The sequence below is a fragment of the Gymnoscopelus braueri genome (genome assembly GCF_963280865.1).
Source record: "Gymnoscopelus braueri genome assembly, chromosome: 9".
Taxonomy (NCBI): Eukaryota; Metazoa; Chordata; class Actinopteri; order Myctophiformes; family Myctophidae; genus Gymnoscopelus; species Gymnoscopelus braueri.
Genome location: NC_137610.1, coordinates 12112189 through 12136051, shown reverse-complemented (window position 1 = coordinate 12136051; position 23863 = coordinate 12112189). Strand labels below are relative to the sequence as shown.

At 40.3% G+C, this 23863-nt stretch overlaps 1 protein-coding gene across 1 annotated transcript; it reads right to left on the bottom strand.

Annotated features, from left to right (window-relative positions):
• Positions 1–30: 30 nt before the first annotated feature.
• Positions 31–21073, bottom strand: LOC308091781 (uncharacterized protein). The gene is made up of 2 exons (XM_080437502.1): positions 20589–21073; positions 31–761 (listed from the first exon to the last, which is right to left on the bottom strand). The coding sequence occupies exons 1-2, from the start codon at positions 20767–20769 to the stop codon at positions 403–405; spliced, it is 540 nt and encodes a 179-aa protein (XP_080293628.1). The 5' UTR covers positions 20770–21073; the 3' UTR covers positions 31–402.
• Positions 21074–23863: the final 2790 nt, after the last annotated feature.

The window sequence follows — 23863 nt, the reverse complement described above, 5'->3', positions numbered from 1 at the left end:
TTTATTACTCCAACATAAACCAACCCAAAACAACAACAAACAATGTAAACAAAGGAAACTGCCACAACAAACAAACAGAGCCAACAGAAGGCGTCTGGAAGGTGACCATCTTTATATATCTTTGTAAGTAAGAAAATGATATATATTGTGTGTGTGTGTGTGTGTGTGTGTGTGTGTGTGTGTGTGTGTGTGTGTGTGTGTGTGTGTGTGTGTGTGTGTGTGTGTGTGTGTGTGTGTTAAAAAAGGTAATTCACTTTAAAACACTTCTAGAGTCATTTAAACGTCTACTCAGGATTTTGTGTTTCACCCCAAACAAGTTTGACAGGCTGGGGGCGGAGCCTGTCAACAGGGAGTGTTGGACGGGAGGAAATAATTGGCATAAATTGGGGAGACCTCCAGTCTTCACTTCATCCTCTGTTTCTCTACGACCTTCAGACGACCTTCGACACCGCTCGGACGCGTCTCTATGGCATTGGCGACCGCCTCCAAGGCCCCTCCCCCTCCACCGTTGAGGCCCAGCTGGAAGCAGACGAGCACCAATCCGGCGGCCCGCACCGCCGTGACTTTAGCGGTGGGGGAGCCGCTGTAGACGATCAGGAAGAACATAAAGAATACGGTGACCGTTTTGACAAACCAGGCATACAGCCTCAGCAGTTCCATCAGCAGGGGCAGGACCAGAATGTAGACAGTCAGAGCGAACAGCGCCACCTTGGCCAACGGAACCACCTCCGCTAATATCAAGTGAGCGAACTGCAGCTTGTCTGAGAGAAAAACACAATAAAATGAAAATAAATACATAAATAAATACATAAAACATAGCTAAATAAATTATACATAATAATACAAATAATAAATAGATAAAAGTAAAGAATTGGAAAAGCTATAATCCGTAAGGTTTCCCACCCTGGTTTTCAAAGTGGGAATCCGAGTTACTAGGGTGTCCCCCAGCTAAATGATAGATAGATAAGAAATGCACCCTTACGGGTCTGTAAGACTGAGAGTGTACAAATGTAACTAAATGGACCCTTTACACACGTTAACATGGAGGATTATAAACTGCCCACAAAAAGTTCGGAAACTTAACTTCGGTCGATTATTTCTCCCCTTCAATAATACCAATTGGCATTGTGTTTTATATAATTTTTATCGTTGTTTAGTCACCTTTACAACAAGGTATAACACCCTACACTGTAACACTGTCATTTAACACCACCCTACACTATAATACTGTCATTTAACGCCACCCTACACTATAATACTGTCATTTAACGCCACCCTACACTATAATACTGTCATTTAACGCCACCCTACACTATAATACTGTCATTTAACGCCACCCTACAGTATAATACTGTCATTTAACGCCACCCTACAGTATAATACTGTCATTTAACGCCACCCTACACTATAATACTGTCATTTAACGCCACCCTACACTATAATACTGTCATTTAACGCCACCCTACACTATAATACTGTCATTTAACGCCACCCTACACTATAATACTGTCATTTAACGCCACCCTACACTATAATACTGTCATTTAACGCCACCCTACACTATAATACTGTCATTTAACGCCACCCTACACTATAATACTGTCTTTTAACGCCACCCTACACTGTAATACTGTCATTTAACGCCACCCTACACTGTAATACTGTCATTTAACGCCACCCTACACTATAATACTGTCATTTAACGCCACCCTACACTGTAATACTGTCATTTAACACCACCCTACACTGTAATACTGTCATTTAACGCCACCCTACACTGTAATACTGTCATTTAACGCCACCCTACACTGTAATACTGTCATTTAACGCCACCCTACACTGTAATACTGTCATTTAACACCACCCTACACTGTAATACTGTCATTTAACGCCACCCTACACTATAATACTGTCATTTAACAACACCCTACACTATAATACTGTCATTTAACACCACCCTACACTATAATACTGTCATTTAACACCACCCTACACTACAAAATAAATGCCCCGCATTATGCTTGCAGCCATAGTGTGTGCTGTTGGCATCCATATACTAGTGTGTTCAGACTACAACCTAAGCATGGTCAGGCAATCTAAACCCGGCCAACATCACCCAATATGAGACACTTTTTATTATTTTTTTTATTAATTTTAGAAATTGTTGTCACTGTCTCAGTCAACTTTATCTTGATGCAAAGGAAACAGGTTCCCCTCTTGACCTCGCTTTACACCCACTCTACGTATGAGGAACGCTGGTCGTGAGGAAACCACAAACTTTCTGTCTGCCTTAAACAGCTGCAGCCACCCTACACTATAATACTGTCATTTAACGCCACCCTACACTATAATACTGTCATTTAACGCCACCCTACACTATAATACTGTCATTTAACGCCACCCTACAGTATAATACTGTCATTTAACGCCACCCTACACTATAATACTGTCATTTAACGCCACCCTACAGTATAATACTGTCATTTAACGCCACCCTACACTATAATACTGTCATTTAACGCCACCCTACACTATAATACTGTCATTTAACGCCACCCTACACTATAATACTGTCATTTAACGCCACCCTACACTATAATACTGTCATTTAACGCCACCCTACACTATAATACTGTCATTTAACGCCACCCTACACTATAATACTGTCATTTCACGCCACACTAAACTATAATACTGTCATTTAACGCCACCCTACACTATAATACTGTCATTTAACGCCACCCTACACTATCATACTGTCATTTAACGCCACCCTACACTATAATACTGTCATTTAACGCCACCCTCTCTCAGAGCTCGATTTTGGAGCGTTGACGCGTGGCACAGACCATCTGAAATGAGTTGGGCCATGTGTAAAGGTAACCTCTTGTAATTTTTTATTTTCTCTTTATGCGCGTCAATGACACTTGCATTAGTGACGCTTTCAGTGTGTCACGGTCTTAGAGTCCGAAATACCGGACACACCTTTTTGCTGTTATGCAGCTTTTTAAGATTCTGTGCTGAGCGGATCACAGTTAACTGCGACCTCAGCACCATTCTGCATAGTTACAATTTAACTAGGACCAATGGGGTACCCCCCTAAGTTCCATGCCTTCTAGGTTCAACTGCTGAACTGCAGTAGTCTCTGTACTTGGAGTCAACGGATTCAACTCCTGAACCACAGACAGATTGTGCTGGAAAAGGAACACAGATAGATGCTCAACTCTCCCCATATAACCATTCATGTGTATGTTGTTTTCTCTCATTCTGGGCTCATTATACTGTAAGGCCACAGTGTTGTTGTAGTTGGACATGGTAAACTTCAACCTCAGATTGGCTCAACTTTTGATAGGCCAAGGTCAAAAAGTCCACAGAAATGGGGCTTGAGCACACAGTTTTCCAATCAGATTTAAAGCCTTGAATAATATATTATTATAGCTGTCATCAGCCAGTACAGCTGCTCGCCCCTTCCCTCCTTTACGAGGTCTAGTCTTTGAGCACTGTCACTTGCCTGGTCATGACAACAGGGTGAACATAGCCAGAGTCTCATACACTAATAGCCAGCCATGATGGGACACACAAAATAAATGCCCCGCATTATGCTTGCAGCCATAGTGTGTGCTGTTGGCATCCATATACTAGTGTGTTCAGACTACAACCTAAGCATGGTCAGGCAATCTAAACACAGCCAACATCACCCAATATGAGACACTTTTATTTATTTTTTAAATTAACTTTAGAAATTGTTGTCACTGTCTCAGTCAACTTTATCTTGATGCAAAGGAAACAGGTTCCCCTCTTGACCTCGCTTTACACCCACTCTACGTATGAGGAATGCTGGTCGTGAGGAAACCACAAACTTTCTGTCTGCCTTAAACAGCTGCAGCCACCCTACACTATAATACTGTCATTTAACGCCACCCTACACTATAATACTGTCATTTAACGCCACCCTACACTATAATACTGTCATTTAACGCCACCCTACAGTATAATACTGTCATTTAACGCCACCCTACACTATAATACTGTCATTTAACGCCACCCTACACTATAATACTGTCATTTAACGCCACCCTACACTATAATACTGTCATTTAACGCCACCCTAAACTATAATACTGTCATTTAACGCCACCCTACACTATAATACTGTCATTTAACGCCACCCTACACTATAATACTGTCATTTAACGCCACCCTACACTGTAATACTGTCATTTAACGCCACCCTACACTGTAATACTGTCATTTAACGCCACCCTACACTGTAATACTGTCATTTAACACCACCCTACACTGTAATACTGTCATTTAACGCCACCCTACACTGTAATACTGTCATTTAACGCCACCCTACACTGTAATACTGTCATTTAACGCCACCCTACACTGTAATACTGTCATTTAACGCCACCCTACACTGTAATACTGTCATTTAACACCACCCTACACTGTAATACTGTCATTTAACGCCACCCTACACTATAATACTGTCATTTAACACCACCCTACACTATAATACTGTCATTTAACACCACCCTACACTACAAAATAAATGCCCGCATTATGCTTGCAGCCATAGTGTGTGCTGTTGGCATCCATATACTGTACTAGTGTGTTCAGACTACAACCTAAGCATGGTCAGGCAATCTAAACCCGGCCAACATCACCCAATATGAGACACTTTTATTTCTTTTTTAAATTAACTTTAGAAATTGTTGTCACTGTCTCAGTCAACTTTATCTTGATGCAAAGGAAACAGGTTCCCCTCTTGACCTCGCTTTACACCCACTCTACTTATGAGGAACGCTGGTCGTGAGGAAACCACAAACTTTCTGTCTGCCTTAAACAGCTGCAGCCACCCTACACTATAATACTGTCATTTAACGCCACCCTACACTATAATACTGTCATTTAACGCCACCCTACACTATAATACTGTCATTTAACGCCACCCTACAGTATAATACTGTCATTTAACGCCACCCTACAGTATAATACTGTCATTTAACGCCACCCTACACTATAATACTGTCATTTAACGCCACCCTACACTATAATACTGTCATTTAACGCCACCCTACACTATAATACTGTCATTTAACGCCACCCTACACTATAATACTGTCATTTAACGCCACCCTACACTATAATACTGTCATTTAACGCCACCCTACACTATAATACTGTCATTTAACGCCACCCTACACTATAATGCTGTCATTTAACGCCACCCTACACTATAATACTGTCATTTAACGCCACCCTACACTATAATACTGTCATTTAACGCCACCCTACACTATAATACTGTCATTTAACGCCACCCACTATAATACTGTCATTTAACGCCACCCTACACTATAATACTGTCATTTAACGCCACCCTACACTATAATACTGTCATTTAACGCCACCCTATACTATAATACTGTCATTTAACGCCACCCTACACTATAATACTGTCATTTAACGCCACCCTACACTATAATACTGTCATTTAACGCCACCCTATACTATAATACTGTCATTTAACGCCACCCTACACTATAATACTGTCATTTAACGCCACCCTATACTATAATACTGTCATTTAACGCCACCCTACACTATAATACTGTCATTTAACGCCACCCTACACTATAATACTGTCATTTAACGCCACCCTACACTATAATACTGTCATTTAACGCCACCCTACACTATAATACTGTCATTTAACGCCACCCTACACTATAATACTGTCATTTAACGCCACCCTATACTATAATACTGTCATTTAACGCCACCCTACACTATAATACTGTCATTTAACGCCACCCTATACTATAATACTGTCATTTAACGCCACCCTACACTATAATACTGTCATTTAACGCCACCCTATACTATAATACTGTCATTTAACGCCACCCTACACTATAATACTGTCATTTAACGCCACCCTACACTATAATACTGTCATTTAACGCCACCCTACACTATAATACTGTCATTTAACGCCACCCTACACTATAATACTGTCATTTAACGCCACCCTACACTATAATACTGTCATTTAACGCCACCCTACACTATAATACTGTCATTTAACGCCACCCTACACTATAATACTGTCATTTAACGCCACCCTATACTATAATACTGTCATTTAACGCCACCCTACACTATAATACTGTCATTTAACGCCACCCTATACTATAATACTGTCATTTAACGCCACCCTACACTATAATACTGTCATTTAACGCCACCCTACACTATAATACTGTCATTTAACGCCACCCTACACTATAATACTGTCATTTAACGCCACCCTACACTATAATACTGTCATTTAACGGCACCCTACACTGTAATACTGTCATTTAACGCCACCCTACACTATAATACTGTCATTTAACGCCACCCTACACTGTAATACTGTCATTTAACGCCACCCTACACTGTAATACTGTCATTTAACGCCACCCTACACTGTAATACTGTCATTTACTGTAACGCCACCCTACACTGTAATACTGTCATTTAACGCCACCCTACACTATAATACTGTCATTTAACGCCACCCTACACTGTAATACTGTCATTTAACGCCACCCTACACTATAATACTGTCATTTAACGCCACCCTACACTATAATACTATCATTTAACGCCACCCTACACTATAATACTGTCATTTAACGCTACCCTACACTATAATACTGTCATTTAACGCCACCCTACACTATAATACTATCATTTAACGCCACCCTACACTATAATACTGTCATTTAACGCTACCCTACACTGTAATACTGTCATTTAACACCACCCTACACTGTAATACTGTCATTTAACGCCACCCTACACTGTAATACTGTCATTTAACGCCACCCTACACTGCAATACTGTCATTTAACGCCACCCTACACTATAATACTGTCATTTAACGCCACCCTACACTATAATACTGTCATTTAACGCCACCCTACACTATAATACTGTCATTTAACGCCACCCTACACTATAATACTGTCATTTAACGCCACCCTATACTATAATACTGTCATTTAACGCCACCCTACACTATAATACTGTCATTTAACGCCACCCTATACTATAATACTGTCATTTAACGCCACCCTACACTATAATACTGTAATTTAACGCCACCCTACACTATAATACTGTCATTTAACGCCACCCTACACTATAATACTGTCATTTAACGCCACCCTACACTGTAATACTGTCATTTAACGCCACCCTACACTGTAATACTGTCATTTAACGCCACCCTACACTGTAATACTGTCATTTAACGCCACCCTACACTGTAATACTGTCATTTACTGTAACGCCACCCTACACTGTAATACTGTCATTTAACGCCACCCTACACTATAATACTGTCATTTAACGCCACCCTACACTGTAATACTGTCATTTAACGCCACCCTACACTATAATACTGTCATTTAACGCCACCCTACACTATAATACTATCATTTAACGCCACCCTACACTATAATACTGTCATTTAACGCTACCCTACACTATAATACTGTCATTTAACGCCACCCTACACTATAATACTATCATTTAACGCCACCCTACACTATAATACTGTCATTTAACGCTACCCTACACTGTAATACTGTCATTTAACACCACCCTACACTGTAATACTGTCATTTAACGCCACCCTACACTGTAATACTGTCATTTAACGCCACCCTACACTGCAATACTGTCATTTAACGCCACCCTACACTATAATAATGTCATTTAACAACACCCTACACTATAATACTGTCATTTAACACCACCCTACACTATAATACTGTCATTTAACACCACCCTACACTACAAAATAAATGCCCCGCATTATGCTTGCAGCCATAGTGTGTGCTGTTGGCATCCATATACTAGTGTGTTCAGACTACAACCTAAGCATGGTCAGTAGGGGTGTAACGATACGTTTTAACAACGATTCGATACGTATCACGATACTTGGTTGTCGATACGATACATGAACGATACAGGTTAATTTAGAACGATACGATACGTTTCGATTCAGCGATTTAGTCGATACGATACATGAACGATACAGGACAGGTTAATTTAGAACGATACGATTCGATTCAATGATTTAAAATCGATATAGTAACTATTTATTTACCCAAGAATTCTGTGTGAAAAATAAATACCTGGATACTGGATATAAACCCCTCTTTCTCTTTTCTTCTTCTTAAAAGTACTTAGTATTGATATAATTGATTATTTGCATTGCAGAACGATTCGATACGATTATTTGCATTGCAAAACGATTCGATACGATTCAAAGTCAAACGATACGATATTTAGCTGTTTGCATATCGATATAGTAGATCGTTGAAAATTCAAAACGATGCATCGATGCAGTTACTGTATCGTTACGGGCCTAATGGTCAGGCAATCTAAACACGGCCAACATCACCCAATATGAGACACTTTTATTTCTTTTTTAAATTAACTTTAGAAATTGTTGTCACTGTCTCAGTCAACTTTATCTTGATGCAAAAGAAACAGGTTCCCCTCTTGACCTCGCTTTACACCCACTCTACGTATGAGGAACGCTGGTCGTGAGGAAACCACAAACTTTCTGTCTGCCTTAAACAGCTGCAGCCACCCTACACTATAATACTGTCATTTAACGCCACCCTACACTATAATACTGTCATTTAACGCCACCCTACACTATAATACTGTCATTTAACGCCACCCTACAGTATAATACTGTCATTTAACGCCACCCTACACTATAATACTGTCATTTAACGCCACCCTACAGTATAATACTGTCATTTAACGCCACCCTACACTATAATACTGTCATTTAACGCCACCCTACACTGTAATACTGTCATTTAACGCCACCCTACACTGTAATACTGTCATTAGGGTTAGGGTTAGGGGGTCATTTACTGTAACGCCACCCTACACTGTAATACTGTCATTTAACGCCACCCTACACTATAATACTGTCATTTAACGCCACCCTACACTGTAATACTGTCATTTAACGCCACCCTACACTATAATACTGTCATTTAACGCCACCCTACACTATAATACTATCATTTAACGCCACCCTACACTATAATACTGTCATTTAACGCTACCCTACACTATAATACTGTCATTTAACGCCACCCTACACTATAATACTATCATTTAACGCCACCCTACACTATAATACTGTCATTTAACGCTACCCTACACTGTAATACTGTCATTTAACACCACCCTACACTGTAATACTGTCATTTAACGCCACCCTACACTGTAATACTGTCATTTAACGCCACCCTACACTGCAATACTGTCATTTAACGCCACCCTACACTATAATAATGTCATTTAACAACACCCTACACTATAATACTGTCATTTAACACCACCCTACACTATAATACTGTCATTTAACACCACCCTACACTACAAAATAAATGCCCCGCATTATGCTTGCAGCCATAGTGTGTGCTGTTGGCATCCATATACTAGTGTGTTCAGACTACAACCTAAGCATGGTCAGTAGGGGTGTAACGATACGTTTTAACAACGATTCGATACGTATCACGATACTTGGTTGTCGATACGATACATGAACGATACAGGTTAATTTAGAACGATACGATACGTTTCGATTCAGCGATTTAGTCGATACGATACATGAACGATACAGGACAGGTTAATTTAGAACGATACGATTCGATTCAATGATTTAAAATCGATATAGTAACTATTTATTTACCCAAGAATTCTGTGTGAAAAATAAATACCTGGATACTGGATATAAACCCCTCTTTCTCTTTTCTTCTTCTTAAAAGTACTTAGTATTGATATAATTGATTATTTGCATTGCAGAACGATTCGATACGATTATTTGCATTGCAAAACGATTCGATACGATTCAAAGTCAAACGATACGATATTTAGCTGTTTGCATATCGATATAGTAGATCGTTGAAAATTCAAAACGATGCATCGATGCAGTTACTGTATCGTTACGGGCCTAATGGTCAGGCAATCTAAACACGGCCAACATCACCCAATATGAGACACTTTTATTTCTTTTTTAAATTAACTTTAGAAATTGTTGTCACTGTCTCAGTCAACTTTATCTTGATGCAAAAGAAACAGGTTCCCCTCTTGACCTCGCTTTACACCCACTCTACGTATGAGGAACGCTGGTCGTGAGGAAACCACAAACTTTCTGTCTGCCTTAAACAGCTGCAGCCACCCTACACTATAATACTGTCATTTAACGCCACCCTACACTATAATACTGTCATTTAACGCCACCCTACACTATAATACTGTCATTTAACGCCACCCTACAGTATAATACTGTCATTTAACGCCACCCTACACTATAATACTGTCATTTAACGCCACCCTACAGTATAATACTGTCATTTAACGCCACCCTACACTATAATACTGTCATTTAACGCCACCCTACACTATAATACTGTCATTTAACGCCACCCTACACTGTAATACTGTCATTTAACGCCACCCTACACTGTAATACTGTTATTTAACGCCACCCTACACTGTAATACTGTCATTTAACGCCACCCTACACTATAATACTGTCATTTAACGCCACCCTACGCTGTAATACTGTCATTTAACGCCACCCTACACTATAATACTGTCATTTAACACCACCCTACACTGTAATACTGTCATTTAACGCCACCCTACACTATAATACTGTCTTTTAACGCCACCCTACACTGTAATACTGTCATTTAACGCCACCCTACACTGTAATACTGTCATTTAACGCCACCCTACACTGTAATACTGTCATTTAACGCCACCCTACACTGTAATACTGTCATTTAACGCCACCCTACATATAATACTGTCTTTTAACGCCACCCTACACTGTAATACTGTCATTTAACGCCACCCTACACTGTAATACTGTCATTTAACGCCACCCTACACTGTAATACTGTCATTTAACGCCACCCTACACTGTAATACTGTCATTTCACGGCACCCTACACTATAATAATGTCATTTAACAACACCCTACACTATAATACTGTCATTTAACACCACCCTACACTATAATACTGTCATTTAACACCACCCTACACTACAAAATAAATGCCCCGCATTATGCTTGCAGCCATAGTGTGTGCTGTTGGCATCCATATACTAGTGTGTTCAGACTACAACCTAATAGTGCAGCAGTTAAGCTCATTATATGGAAGGTATTGTGCATTTTAAGAAAGAAGCATGAAACTTTCAGCATATCATCTACATACCCCAAGGTTTGATTTCAGACGTGGAAGCACTTTCAGATTGACCTCTGGTGACCTTGAGTGGTCATTGACCTCAGAATTGCATTTTTGGCACTTTTTGCCCCATTTTTCTCCATTATAATAATATATGCTTGATAAAATGTCAGTTTTGTTCTAATAAATGAAAAATCACACCCTGTGTGAAGTGGGCGGTGTCTTGCTAGCTAATCACAATACTGAATGGAGTCGATCAATCATGTACAAAGGATAAATACATTTATTGAAACACTCTTTATGATGGACAAAACCATAACTTGAAAAAAACCAAATTTTGGTTTTTTTCAAGTTATGGTTGCTTATATAGGGCTATGCACATGTGTCATGTGACACTGGCCAATCACAGTCCTGAATAGGCTGTGATTGGCCAATCACAGCGCAGGATAATTCTACTAATTTCCTGGGCCCAGATCACAGCGCAGGAAAATGTACATTTTTCCAAATCTCACTTATAGGGGCGGTTTCACCGCCCAAAAATGAAACCTAATAGTCACTCTACAGAAATGGTGATTATTACTATTATGATAGTTCTGTTATGACATTGTTATAACATTAAAAACATCTAGGAGAGAGAGAGCAGCAGTAAAATAAAGAAAAACAAGAAAGAAAGTGCTAATGCATTCAAAGTGCAATATAGGTACAATGCTATTCATTCATTTAACGCCACCCTACACTATAATACTGTCATTTAACGCCACCCTACACTATAATACTGTCATTTAACGCCACCCTACACTATAATGCTGTCATTTAACGCCACCCTACACTATAATACTGTCATTTAACGCCACCCTACACTATAATACTGTCATTTAACGCCACCCACTATAATACTGTCATTTAACGCCACCCTACACTATAATACTGTCATTTAACGCCACCCTACACTATAATACTGTCATTTAACGCCACCCTATACTATAATACTGTCATTTAACGCCACCCTACACTATAATACTGTCATTTAACGCCACCCTACACTATAATACTGTCATTTAACGCCACCCTATACTATAATACTGTCATTTAACGCCACCCTACACTATAATACTGTCATTTAACGCCACCCTATACTATAATACTGTCATTTAACGCCACCCTACACTATAATACTGTCATTTAACGCCACCCTACACTATAATACTGTCATTTAACGCCACCCTACACTATAATACTGTCATTTAACGCCACCCTACACTATAATACTGTCATTTAACGCCACCCTACACTATAATACTGTCATTTAACGCCACCCTACACTATAATACTGTCATTTAACGCCACCCTACAGTATAATACTGTCATTTAACGCCACCCTACACTATAATACTGTCATTTAACGCCACCCTACACTATAATACTGTCATTTAACGCCACCCTACACTATAATACTGTCATTTAACGCCACCCTACACTATAATACTGTCATTTAACGCCACCCTACACTATAATACTGTCATTTAACGCCACCCTATACTATAATACTGTCATTTAACGCCACCCTACACTATAATACTGTCATTTAACGCCACCCTATACTATAATACTGTCATTTAACGCCACCCTACACTATAATACTGTCATTTAACGCTACCCTACACTATAATACTGTCATTTAACGCCACCCTACACTATAATACTGTCATTTAACGCCACCCTACACTATAATACTGTCATTTAACGGCACCCTACACTGTAATACTGTCATTTAACGCCACCCTACACTATAATACTGTCATTTAACGCCACCCTACACTGTAATACTGTCATTTAACGCCACCCTACACTGTAATACTGTCATTTAACGCCACCCTACACTGTAATACTGTCATTTACTGTAACGCCACCCTACACTGTAATACTGTCATTTAACGCCACCCTACACTATAATACTGTCATTTAACGCCACCCTACACTGTAATACTGTCATTTAACGCCACCCTACACTATAATACTGTCATTTAACGCCACCCTACACTATAATACTATCATTTAACGCCACCCTACACTATAATACTGTCATTTAACGCTACCCTACACTATAATACTGTCATTTAACGCCACCCTACACTATAATACTATCATTTAACGCCACCCTACACTATAATACTGTCATTTAACGCTACCCTACACTGTAATACTGTCATTTAACACCACCCTACACTGTAATACTGTCATTTAACGCCACCCTACACTGTAATACTGTCATTTAACGCCACCCTACACTGCAATACTGTCATTTAACGCCACCCTACACTATAATACTGTCATTTAACGCCACCCTACACTATAATACTGTCATTTAACGCCACCCTACACTATAATACTGTCATTTAACGCCACCCTACACTATAATACTGTCATTTAACGCCACCCTATACTATAATACTGTCATTTAACGCCACCCTACACTATAATACTGTCATTTAACGCCACCCTATACTATAATACTGTCATTTAACGCCACCCTACACTATAATACTGTAATTTAACGCCACCCTACACTATAATACTGTCATTTAACGCCACCCTACACTATAATACTGTCATTTAACGCCACCCTACACTGTAATACTGTCATTTAACGCCACCCTACACTGTAATACTGTCATTTAACGCCACCCTACACTGTAATACTGTCATTTAACGCCACCCTACACTGTAATACTGTCATTTACTGTAACGCCACCCTACACTGTAATACTGTCATTTAACGCCACCCTACACTATAATACTGTCATTTAACGCCACCCTACACTGTAATACTGTCATTTAACGCCACCCTACACTATAATACTGTCATTTAACGCCACCCTACACTATAATACTATCATTTAACGCCACCCTACACTATAATACTGTCATTTAACGCTACCCTACACTATAATACTGTCATTTAACGCCACCCTACACTATAATACTATCATTTAACGCCACCCTACACTATAATACTGTCATTTAACGCTACCCTACACTGTAATACTGTCATTTAACACCACCCTACACTGTAATACTGTCATTTAACGCCACCCTACACTGTAATACTGTCATTTAACGCCACCCTACACTGCAATACTGTCATTTAACGCCACCCTACACTATAATAATGTCATTTAACAACACCCTACACTATAATACTGTCATTTAACACCACCCTACACTATAATACTGTCATTTAACACCACCCTACACTACAAAATAAATGCCCCGCATTATGCTTGCAGCCATAGTGTGTGCTGTTGGCATCCATATACTAGTGTGTTCAGACTACAACCTAAGCATGGTCAGGCAATCTAAACACGGCCAACATCACCCAATATGAGACACTTTTATTTCTTTTTTAAATTAACTTTAGAAATTGTTGTCACTGTCTCAGTCAACTTTATCTTGATGCAAAAGAAACAGGTTCCCCTCTTGACCTCGCTTTACACCCACTCTACGTATGAGGAACGCTGGTCGTGAGGAAACCACAAACTTTCTGTCTGCCTTAAACAGCTGCAGCCACCCTACACTATAATACTGTCATTTAACGCCACCCTACACTATAATACTGTCATTTAACGCCACCCTACACTATAATACTGTCATTTAACGCCACCCTACAGTATAATACTGTCATTTAACGCCACCCTACACTATAATACTGTCATTTAACGCCACCCTACAGTATAATACTGTCATTTAACGCCACCCTACACTATAATACTGTCATTTAACGCCACCCTACACTATAATACTGTCATTTAACGCCACCCTACACTGTAATACTGTCATTTAACGCCACCCTACACTGTAATACTGTTATTTAACGCCACCCTACACTGTAATACTGTCATTTAACGCCACCCTACACTATAATACTGTCATTTAACGCCACCCTACGCTGTAATACTGTCATTTAACGCCACCCTACACTATAATACTGTCATTTAACACCACCCTACACTGTAATACTGTCATTTAACGCCACCCTACACTATAATACTGTCTTTTAACGCCACCCTACACTGTAATACTGTCATTTAACGCCACCCTACACTGTAATACTGTCATTTAACGCCACCCTACACTGTAATACTGTCATTTAACGCCACCCTACACTGTAATACTGTCATTTAACGCCACCCTACATATAATACTGTCTTTTAACGCCACCCTACACTGTAATACTGTCATTTAACGCCACCCTACACTGTAATACTGTCATTTAACGCCACCCTACACTGTAATACTGTCATTTAACGCCACCCTACACTGTAATACTGTCATTTCACGGCACCCTACACTATAATAATGTCATTTAACAACACCCTACACTATAATACTGTCATTTAACACCACCCTACACTATAATACTGTCATTTAACACCACCCTACACTACAAAATAAATGCCCCGCATTATGCTTGCAGCCATAGTGTGTGCTGTTGGCATCCATATACTAGTGTGTTCAGACTACAACCTAATAGTGCAGCAGTTAAGCTCATTATATGGAAGGTATTGTGCATTTTAAGAAAGAAGCATGAAACTTTCAGCATATCATCTACATACCCCAAGGTTTGATTTCAGACGTGGAAGCACTTTCAGATTGACCTCTGGTGACCTTGAGTGGTCATTGACCTCAGAATTGCATTTTTGGCACTTTTTGCCCCATTTTTCTCCATTATAATAATATATGCTTGATAAAATGTCAGTTTTGTTCTAATAAATGAAAAATCACACCCTGTGTGAAGTGGGCGGTGTCTTGCTAGCTAATCACAATACTGAATGGAGTCGATCAATCATGTACAAAGGATAAATACATTTATTGAAACACTCTTTATGATGGACAAAACCATAACTTGAAAAAAACCAAATTTTGGTTTTTTTCAAGTTATGGTTGCTTATATAGGGCTATGCACATGTGTCATGTGACACTGGCCAATCACAGTCCTGAATAGGCTGTGATTGGCCAATCACAGCGCAGGATAATTCTACTAATTTCCTGGGCCCAGATCACAGCGCAGGAAAATGTACATTTTTCCAAATCTCACTTATAGGGGCGGTTTCACCGCCCAAAAATGAAACCTAATAGTCACTCTACAGAAATGGTGATTATTACTATTATGATAGTTCTGTTATGACATTGTTATAACATTAAAAACATCTAGGAGAGAGAGAGCAGCAGTAAAATAAAGAAAAACAAGAAAGAAAGTGCTAATGCATTCAAAGTGCAATATAGGTACAATGCTATTCAAAGGTGCTATTCATCTCATGTTGGTTTTGGTTTTGGGGGCAGTATATGGTGAGCGTTCAAGGTTCTGATGGTTTGGGGAAGAAACTGTTGGACAGCATGCTGGTGCTTGTCCCGATGCTCTTTTTTTTTTTTTTTTTTTTACTTAAATTTTTATCCCACGATTTTGTAACCCTTATTTTTCACCCGGTGCCAAAAGTGATCCTGGGCATTATACTCCCCTCACCAGCCCGATGCTCTTAAACCTCCTATCAGATTGCAGTAGTTCAAGGATATGGTGGGAGATAATATGGTACCATTTCTGTCAGAAACCTGTCTACGACTACCAGTGACATCGATGGGGAATCCAAGCTAATATAAACTGCAGGCTTTATATTCCTGGAAAGTTTGCATGCTATAATAGAAGCCATTGTTCTCACATTAATAAAGAAATAAATGAAAAAAAATTAAAGGCAACTGTCCACAGCCCTCCTATATCCTCTGAGACACAGAATGAGTAGATAAAAATGGTACCATAATGAGCATGAGTGAGTACACTTGGAACCATAATCTAACACTCAATGGTCTTTTTCACTCTCTTCATCTTCTCTCTCCTTATTCCCTTCAGCCTCCTCATCTTCGTTGTCTTCATCTTAGACCATGGCAAAATTCAGACTTCTGCTTCAGTAAGGTTATTGCTGCTCAAGTGGTCAGACATGAGGTCGTTAGGGATTAAGGGTCTTGCTTATGTACACCCGACATATTGTCAGGGCTGGGAATCGAACCTGGCACCTTCTGTTTCCCAGGTGGCCTCTCTACAGCTATGGCCCCCCTTCTTCTTAATGGGTTGTAGTGGACCTCTCCTCCTTCACACTTACATAGTCAGTCTTACAGAATGGTATCTGCAGTTTATTTCGCTGCATGCCTTCAATGCTCTACAGCTGCAGCTGGAGCCATTGCCTGGGAGTAAACAGTGGGCATGACAACCCCTCCTTTAGCAACCTCCCACCCGGATGTAGTGATGTCCCTTTCCTCTGCAGGTGGCTCGATCCGATCTGCAGCTTTCCACAACATGACCTGCAGATGAACATGCAGTATACTGTGTGCAGAATCATATTTGTCTGTCAATACAATGAGAAGAAGAACTCTGCACCGGTATCTTTTAGGTCACTGTGCGTGGCATCAAGTTCCCCAAGCACTGTATTGAGACTAGTCATGGTACTTTCTAGGAGTACTTTAAGCACATACCTTGCCCTTCTCACAGGGTAGGAGACAGTATCACATCCTAACAGGTTCTTGGAGGAGGACAACCACAAGCATCCGATAAGCACAGTGTATTTTGTCTAGGATTTACCATTGAGAATGAAGGCGATGCCACCGCAAGCAATGCTTTTATCCCAGAAATGTTCATCAATGTTCCACTGCAACCAGGGAATGACATCAGAGTGCCAGTGGGCATCATGCGGGGATCGATGATGGTAAATGGACTGCATTTAAATAGAACCTTACTAGTCTTCCTGACTCTTCAAAGCACTTTACAATGTACTTCACATTCACCCATACATTCACACACCAATGGTAGAGGAAACACAAATACAATACCCCTACCTGCTCATTGGGAGCAGGTAGGTTCAGTGTCTTGCTCAAAGACAGGAGGAGCCAGGGATGGAACCTTGAATCTTTGGATTCCAAGACGGCCGCTCTACCTCATGAGCCACTGCCACCCCGCATGATGACAGACTTATATCGCACTTCCAGTCACTCAAATGGATTATACATGTCATGACGCTTGAGGTCCAGTGTGGGGTTCATACTTAATGGCAAAGCTTTTCAGTGATTTCTCAAGGTGTACAAGGGTTGTGAGCACAGGATCCAGGTGAGAAGGTGGAGAATCGATACATGGACATGGATCCAGATAAATTGCTTTTTTTTTGGCAAGATTAATTTCTGGACATTCAAAAATAGACTTAAGGTCCTTACACACCGGGGCGATTTTTTCGTGCGAATAATACGCTTTTTTTTAAAACCTTATAAAGTCAATGCAAGCGTACATGGCGCGAAAAAGCGAAGCGAAAAAGCGTCTTTTAATTATTCGGAACGAGTCCGAATTTTGCGTATATTCGCACATTCGCCGGTGTGTAAGGACCTTTAGTCTCTAAGAGCACCTTTCTAAATTGACTACCAGCTAAAACAAGACTTTTTCCTGGTCTTGGGCCTAATTATTACATACTTTATGCAAATTGTGCAAATGAGGAAAGGTTGCATGACTTCACCATGATAATAGATGAATTTCTGCACATCACAAACATGGGCTTTGACTCTTAAGTCACCTTTCTAAGTTAACTGGACGCAAAATGTTAGCCGCAAAATGTTAGCTATTTCCAGGTAATTTGCTCATTAAGCGATACATTTGCTGATTATGCTTATTACTCAAATTGCCCAATATGCAACTTTTAGGAATCAAGCTTAAACTCATCTGCTAAGCCTATATATGACATTTTAATCATAAAGGTTTACAGGAAACAACATTTCTGGTTTTAACATGGGTTTGACAGCCCAAAATGTGTACAGCCTCTGACAAGTCTCAGAGGTCAATTGAGAAATGCTTCCACGTCTGAAAACAGACTTCATGACATATAGAAACACTGTAGGAAGTTTCATGCTTCTTTCATAAAAAGCACGATACCTTCCATTTATGAGCTTATCTTCTCACTAGAACCCTGAACGCTCACCATATACTGCCCCCAAAACCAAAACCAACATGAGATGAATAGCACCTTTGAATAGCATTGTACCTATATTGCACTTTGAATGCATTAGCACTTTCTTTCTTGTTTTTCTTTATTTTACTGCTGCTCTCTCTCTCCTAGATGTTTTTAATGTTATAACAATGTCATAACAGAACTATCATAATAGTAATAATCACCATTTCTGTAGAGTGACTATTAGGTTTCATTTTTCATTTATTAGAACAAAACTGACATTTTAACAAGCATATATTATTATAATGGAGAAAAATGGGGCAAAAAGTGCCAAAAATGCAATTCTGAGGTCAATGACCACTCAAGGTCACCAGAGGTCAATCTGAAAGTGCTTCCACGTCTGAAATCAAACCTTGGGGTATGTAGATGATATGCTGAAAGTTTCATGCTTCTTTCCTAAAATGCACAATTGGTTTGCTTAACTGCTGCACTATAAGCATGGTCAGGCAATCTAAACCCGGCCAACATCCCCCAATATGAGACACTTTTATTTCTTTTTTAAATTAACTTTAGAAATTGTTGTCACTGTCTCAGTCAACTTTATCTTGATGCAAAGGAAACAGGTTCCCCTCTTGACCTCGCTTTACACCCACTCTACTTATGAGGAACGCTGGTCGTGAGGAAACCACAAACTTTCTGTCTGCCTTAAACAGCTGCAGCCACCCTACACTATAATACTGTCATTTAACGCCACCCTACACTATAATACTGTCATTTAACGCCACCCTACACTATAATACTGTCATTTAACGCCACCCTACACTGTAATACTGTCATTTAACGCCACCCTACACTGTAATACTGTCATTTAACGCCACCCTACACTATAATACTGTCATTTAACGCCACCCTACACTGTAATACTGTCATTTAACGCCACCCTACACTATAATACTGTCATTTAACACCACCCTACACTGTAATACTGTCATTTAACGCCACCCTACACTATAATACTGTCATTTAACGCCACCCTACACTGTAATACTGTCATTTAACGCCACCCTACACTGTAATACTGTCATTTAACGCCACCCTACACTATAATACTGTCATTTAACACCACCCTACACTATAATACTGTCATTTAACGCCACCCTACACTATAATACTGTCATTTAACGCCACCCTACACTATAATACTGTCATTTAACAACACCCTACACTATAATACTGTCATTTAACACCACCCTACACTATAATACTGTCATTTAACACCACCCTACATCACGTGAGATATGTCATGTCTAATAACATTTCTTACCAGACTGCTGTTTCTTGGGTGGATATTTATGCCAAGTTGGAGTCTGGGCGTCGACGTTCCAATAAACTACGTCTTCTTCTGCAGTTTGAGCATCGAAATCGCCATAGTCGTCTTCTGCAATCTGAGCAGACTCATCGTCCTCATTGACCTCGATGTGGTCAGAGTGTAAAGTCATGGTCATTTCTGCCTTTAAGACGTTCAATGTTCTGCGAGCTGTCTGATACGGAGTGACTCTTTACTGCACACTGACAAAAAGAGAAGTGGAGCCTTGGTCTTGGTTTGGTTACTTAAGACACAAACTTCCTGTTCTCAACCTCGTCTGAAACGCAGTTGTTTTAGTTCCTTAAATGCATATTAGCATATTGTGGTTTGTCACAATATGCGGCCTTGCCTCAGAGGGGTCCTCTGAGGCAAGGGTTGATAATAATAATAATGCATTTTATTTATAAAGCACTTTACATTCTTGTGAATCTCAGAGTGCTAAACAGGGGTTTAAAAGTATGGCATAAAAACAGCATAGGAAACCACAACAATCACATAGGACCCAACTAGGCTAGACTAAAAAGGTCAGATCCACACCCACAAAGACAGTCTCCTCGACACCCTCTCTTGGCATCTGACACACATTCGGTCTTCCGCTTAATATCCTCGTTATAATCTCTAGGCCCCCCCGGGTCCATCGGAGAGCGATTAAGAGTATAGAGTCATCTCATCAAATACATGGATTCCAAAATGTGAGAACTCACACAGTCATGGATAAGGACTCAATATATAGCCTACTTTACCTAATGCATGAAAGGTTAGCAAACTTGACAGTAGTAGTACTTCACAGTTTATTTTCATATATGCAAATACACAGAAATAAAATGCATGGGCCATGGGCCATCCATTCATTGTCATCTTATTTTTTTGATTCATACGAATGATGTGTACACTTGACGTAGCCATCCAAAAATCCAACTCTGAGCCCTGACATAAGACATTATGGACCGAGTAGGATTTTTGGCCACCCTCACCCATGCAATCTGTATCCACACACGGGTCCCTCAGCTGCTTCTCGGTAGGGCCCCATCGGTGTGTAGACCGCCATGGGTTCTGATTTGAGAGTGTAGGCTATTTGTTGCTCTTGCAATCTTTTTCTTTCTGGGATCCTTCCTTTTAAGCCCCTCATACACTGCAATCAAACACACCCATTTCTACAATGGCTGCAGCCACACTTCAGGCGTCACTTGGATGCGTCAAAACCTGTGGACGCATCTCTCAGAGCTCGATTTTGGAGCGTTGACGCGCGGCACAGACCATCTGAAATGAGTTGGGCCATGTGTAAAGGTAACCTCTTGTAATTTTTTATTTTCTCTTTATGCGCGTCAATGACACTTGCATTAGTGACGCTTTCAGTGTGTCACGGTCTTAGAGTCCGAAATACCGGACACACCTTTTTGCTGTTATGCAGCTTTTTAAGATTCTGTGCTGAGCGGATCACAGTTAACTGCGACCTCAGCACCATTCTGCATAGTTACAATTTAACTAGGACCAATGGGGTACCCCCCTAAGTTCCATGCCTTCTAGGTTCAACTGCTGAACTGCAGTAGTCTCTGTACTTGGAGTCAACGGATTCAACTCCTGAACCACAGACAGATTGTGCTGGAAAAGGAACACAGATAGATGCTCAACTCTCCCCATATAACCATTCATGTGTATGTTGTTTTCTCTCATTCTGGGCTCATTATACTGTAAGGCCACAGTGTTGTTGTAGTTGGACATGGTAAACTTCAACCTCAGATTGGCTCAACTTTTGATAGGCCAAGGTCAAAAAGTCCACAGAAATGGGGCTTGAGCACACAGTTTTCCAATCAGATTTAAAGCCTTGAATAATATATTATTATAGCTGTCATCAGCCAGTACAGCTGCTCGCCCCTTCCCTCCTTTACGAGGTCCAGTCTTTGAGCACTGTCACTTGCCTGGTCATGACAACAGGGTGAACATAGCCAGAGTCTCATACACTAATAGCCAGCCATGATGGGACACACAAAATAAATGCCCCGCATTATGCTTGCAGCCATAGTGTGTGCTGTTGGCATCCATATACTAGTGTGTTCAGACTACAACCTAAGCATGGTCAGGCAATCTAAACCCGGCCAACATCACCCAATATGAGACACTTTTATTTATTTTTTAAATTAACTTTAGAAATTGTTGTCACTGTCTCAGTCAACTTTATCTTGATGCAAAGGAAACAGGTTCCCCTCTTGACCTCGCTTTACACCCACTCTACGTATGAGGAACGCTGGTCGTGAGGAAACCACAAACTTCCTGTCTGCCTTAAACAGCTGCATCTCAAAAACCCACTGCTTGTCTGAATCATTCCTTTCAGCTGCTTTGAATGCAACAGTGATTAGTTTAATTTAGTTTAGAATTGAAGGTTTAGGAAAATTCAATGTATTGCATAAATCATATGCATACACATTCTTTTTTTCACACAGACACATTCTAAACATATCTGTTGTTCGTTTCGTCTCTCCTCCACACAGACACTTACATTCACACATGGACACATACATTCACACATACAGTTGTGCAGAGTGCTGACTTACTTCCTATAGATTACACTACAGGTTGGTTTTAACAAGTTTTCACATGCACACTCATGCACTTGCATAAACTCACATGAACTGTCTTAAACACAAACTCAGTATCAATTTGCTATTAGTAGGATGTCAGTACCTAACATTTTACGGTATCATCCTCATCATTCAGTACATTGACACAGCAACATCCTGAAGGTTAGAGTGATTATACCAGGGCCAGAAGGTCAATGAAAAAATAATCTTTGTGTGTTTGCTTATGCTCTCTCTGTGTGTCAGGTAACTGGAGCCGGGGTTAAAATAAAATCTAGAATATGAACCTCAGTCCCCACCAGCTCATCAGTCTCCCTCTGTTGTTACCCGGACAACAGAGATAGCACAGATAACTGTATCTTAACGCTTTTTTTGCGCAGTCTGGCAAACAGCACTTCAGGCCAATTCAGACCACATTATCAGCTGGGCCGCCCCAGGCAATGGGCTTAAATCCTTGCGATGGGTTGCATACTAGCCACACCTCTTCGCATATGGACAGTCCTCATTGCCCATCGGGCATTCCCAATATGGCCCACTTAGCTTTGATTATCGAATTTATCAGGTAAGGGAGTCTCCTACATCCTAGGCTCCGGTCAAATCCCCGGGCTCCCTGGACACCACATTTATGGGTTGTAGCCAGGCGGTGACTGTCTGGGT

Excerpts from the sequence above, each read along its gene's own strand:
- LOC308091781 (XM_080437502.1), bottom strand. The coding sequence starts at position 20,769 with ATGACCATGACTTTACACTCTGACCACATCGAGGTCAATGAGGACGAT. Across the intron at positions 762-20,588 it reads ACCCAAGAAACAGCAGTCTG|ACAAGCTGCAGTTCGCTCAC; the intron begins GTAAGAAATGTT and ends TTTTTCTCTCAG.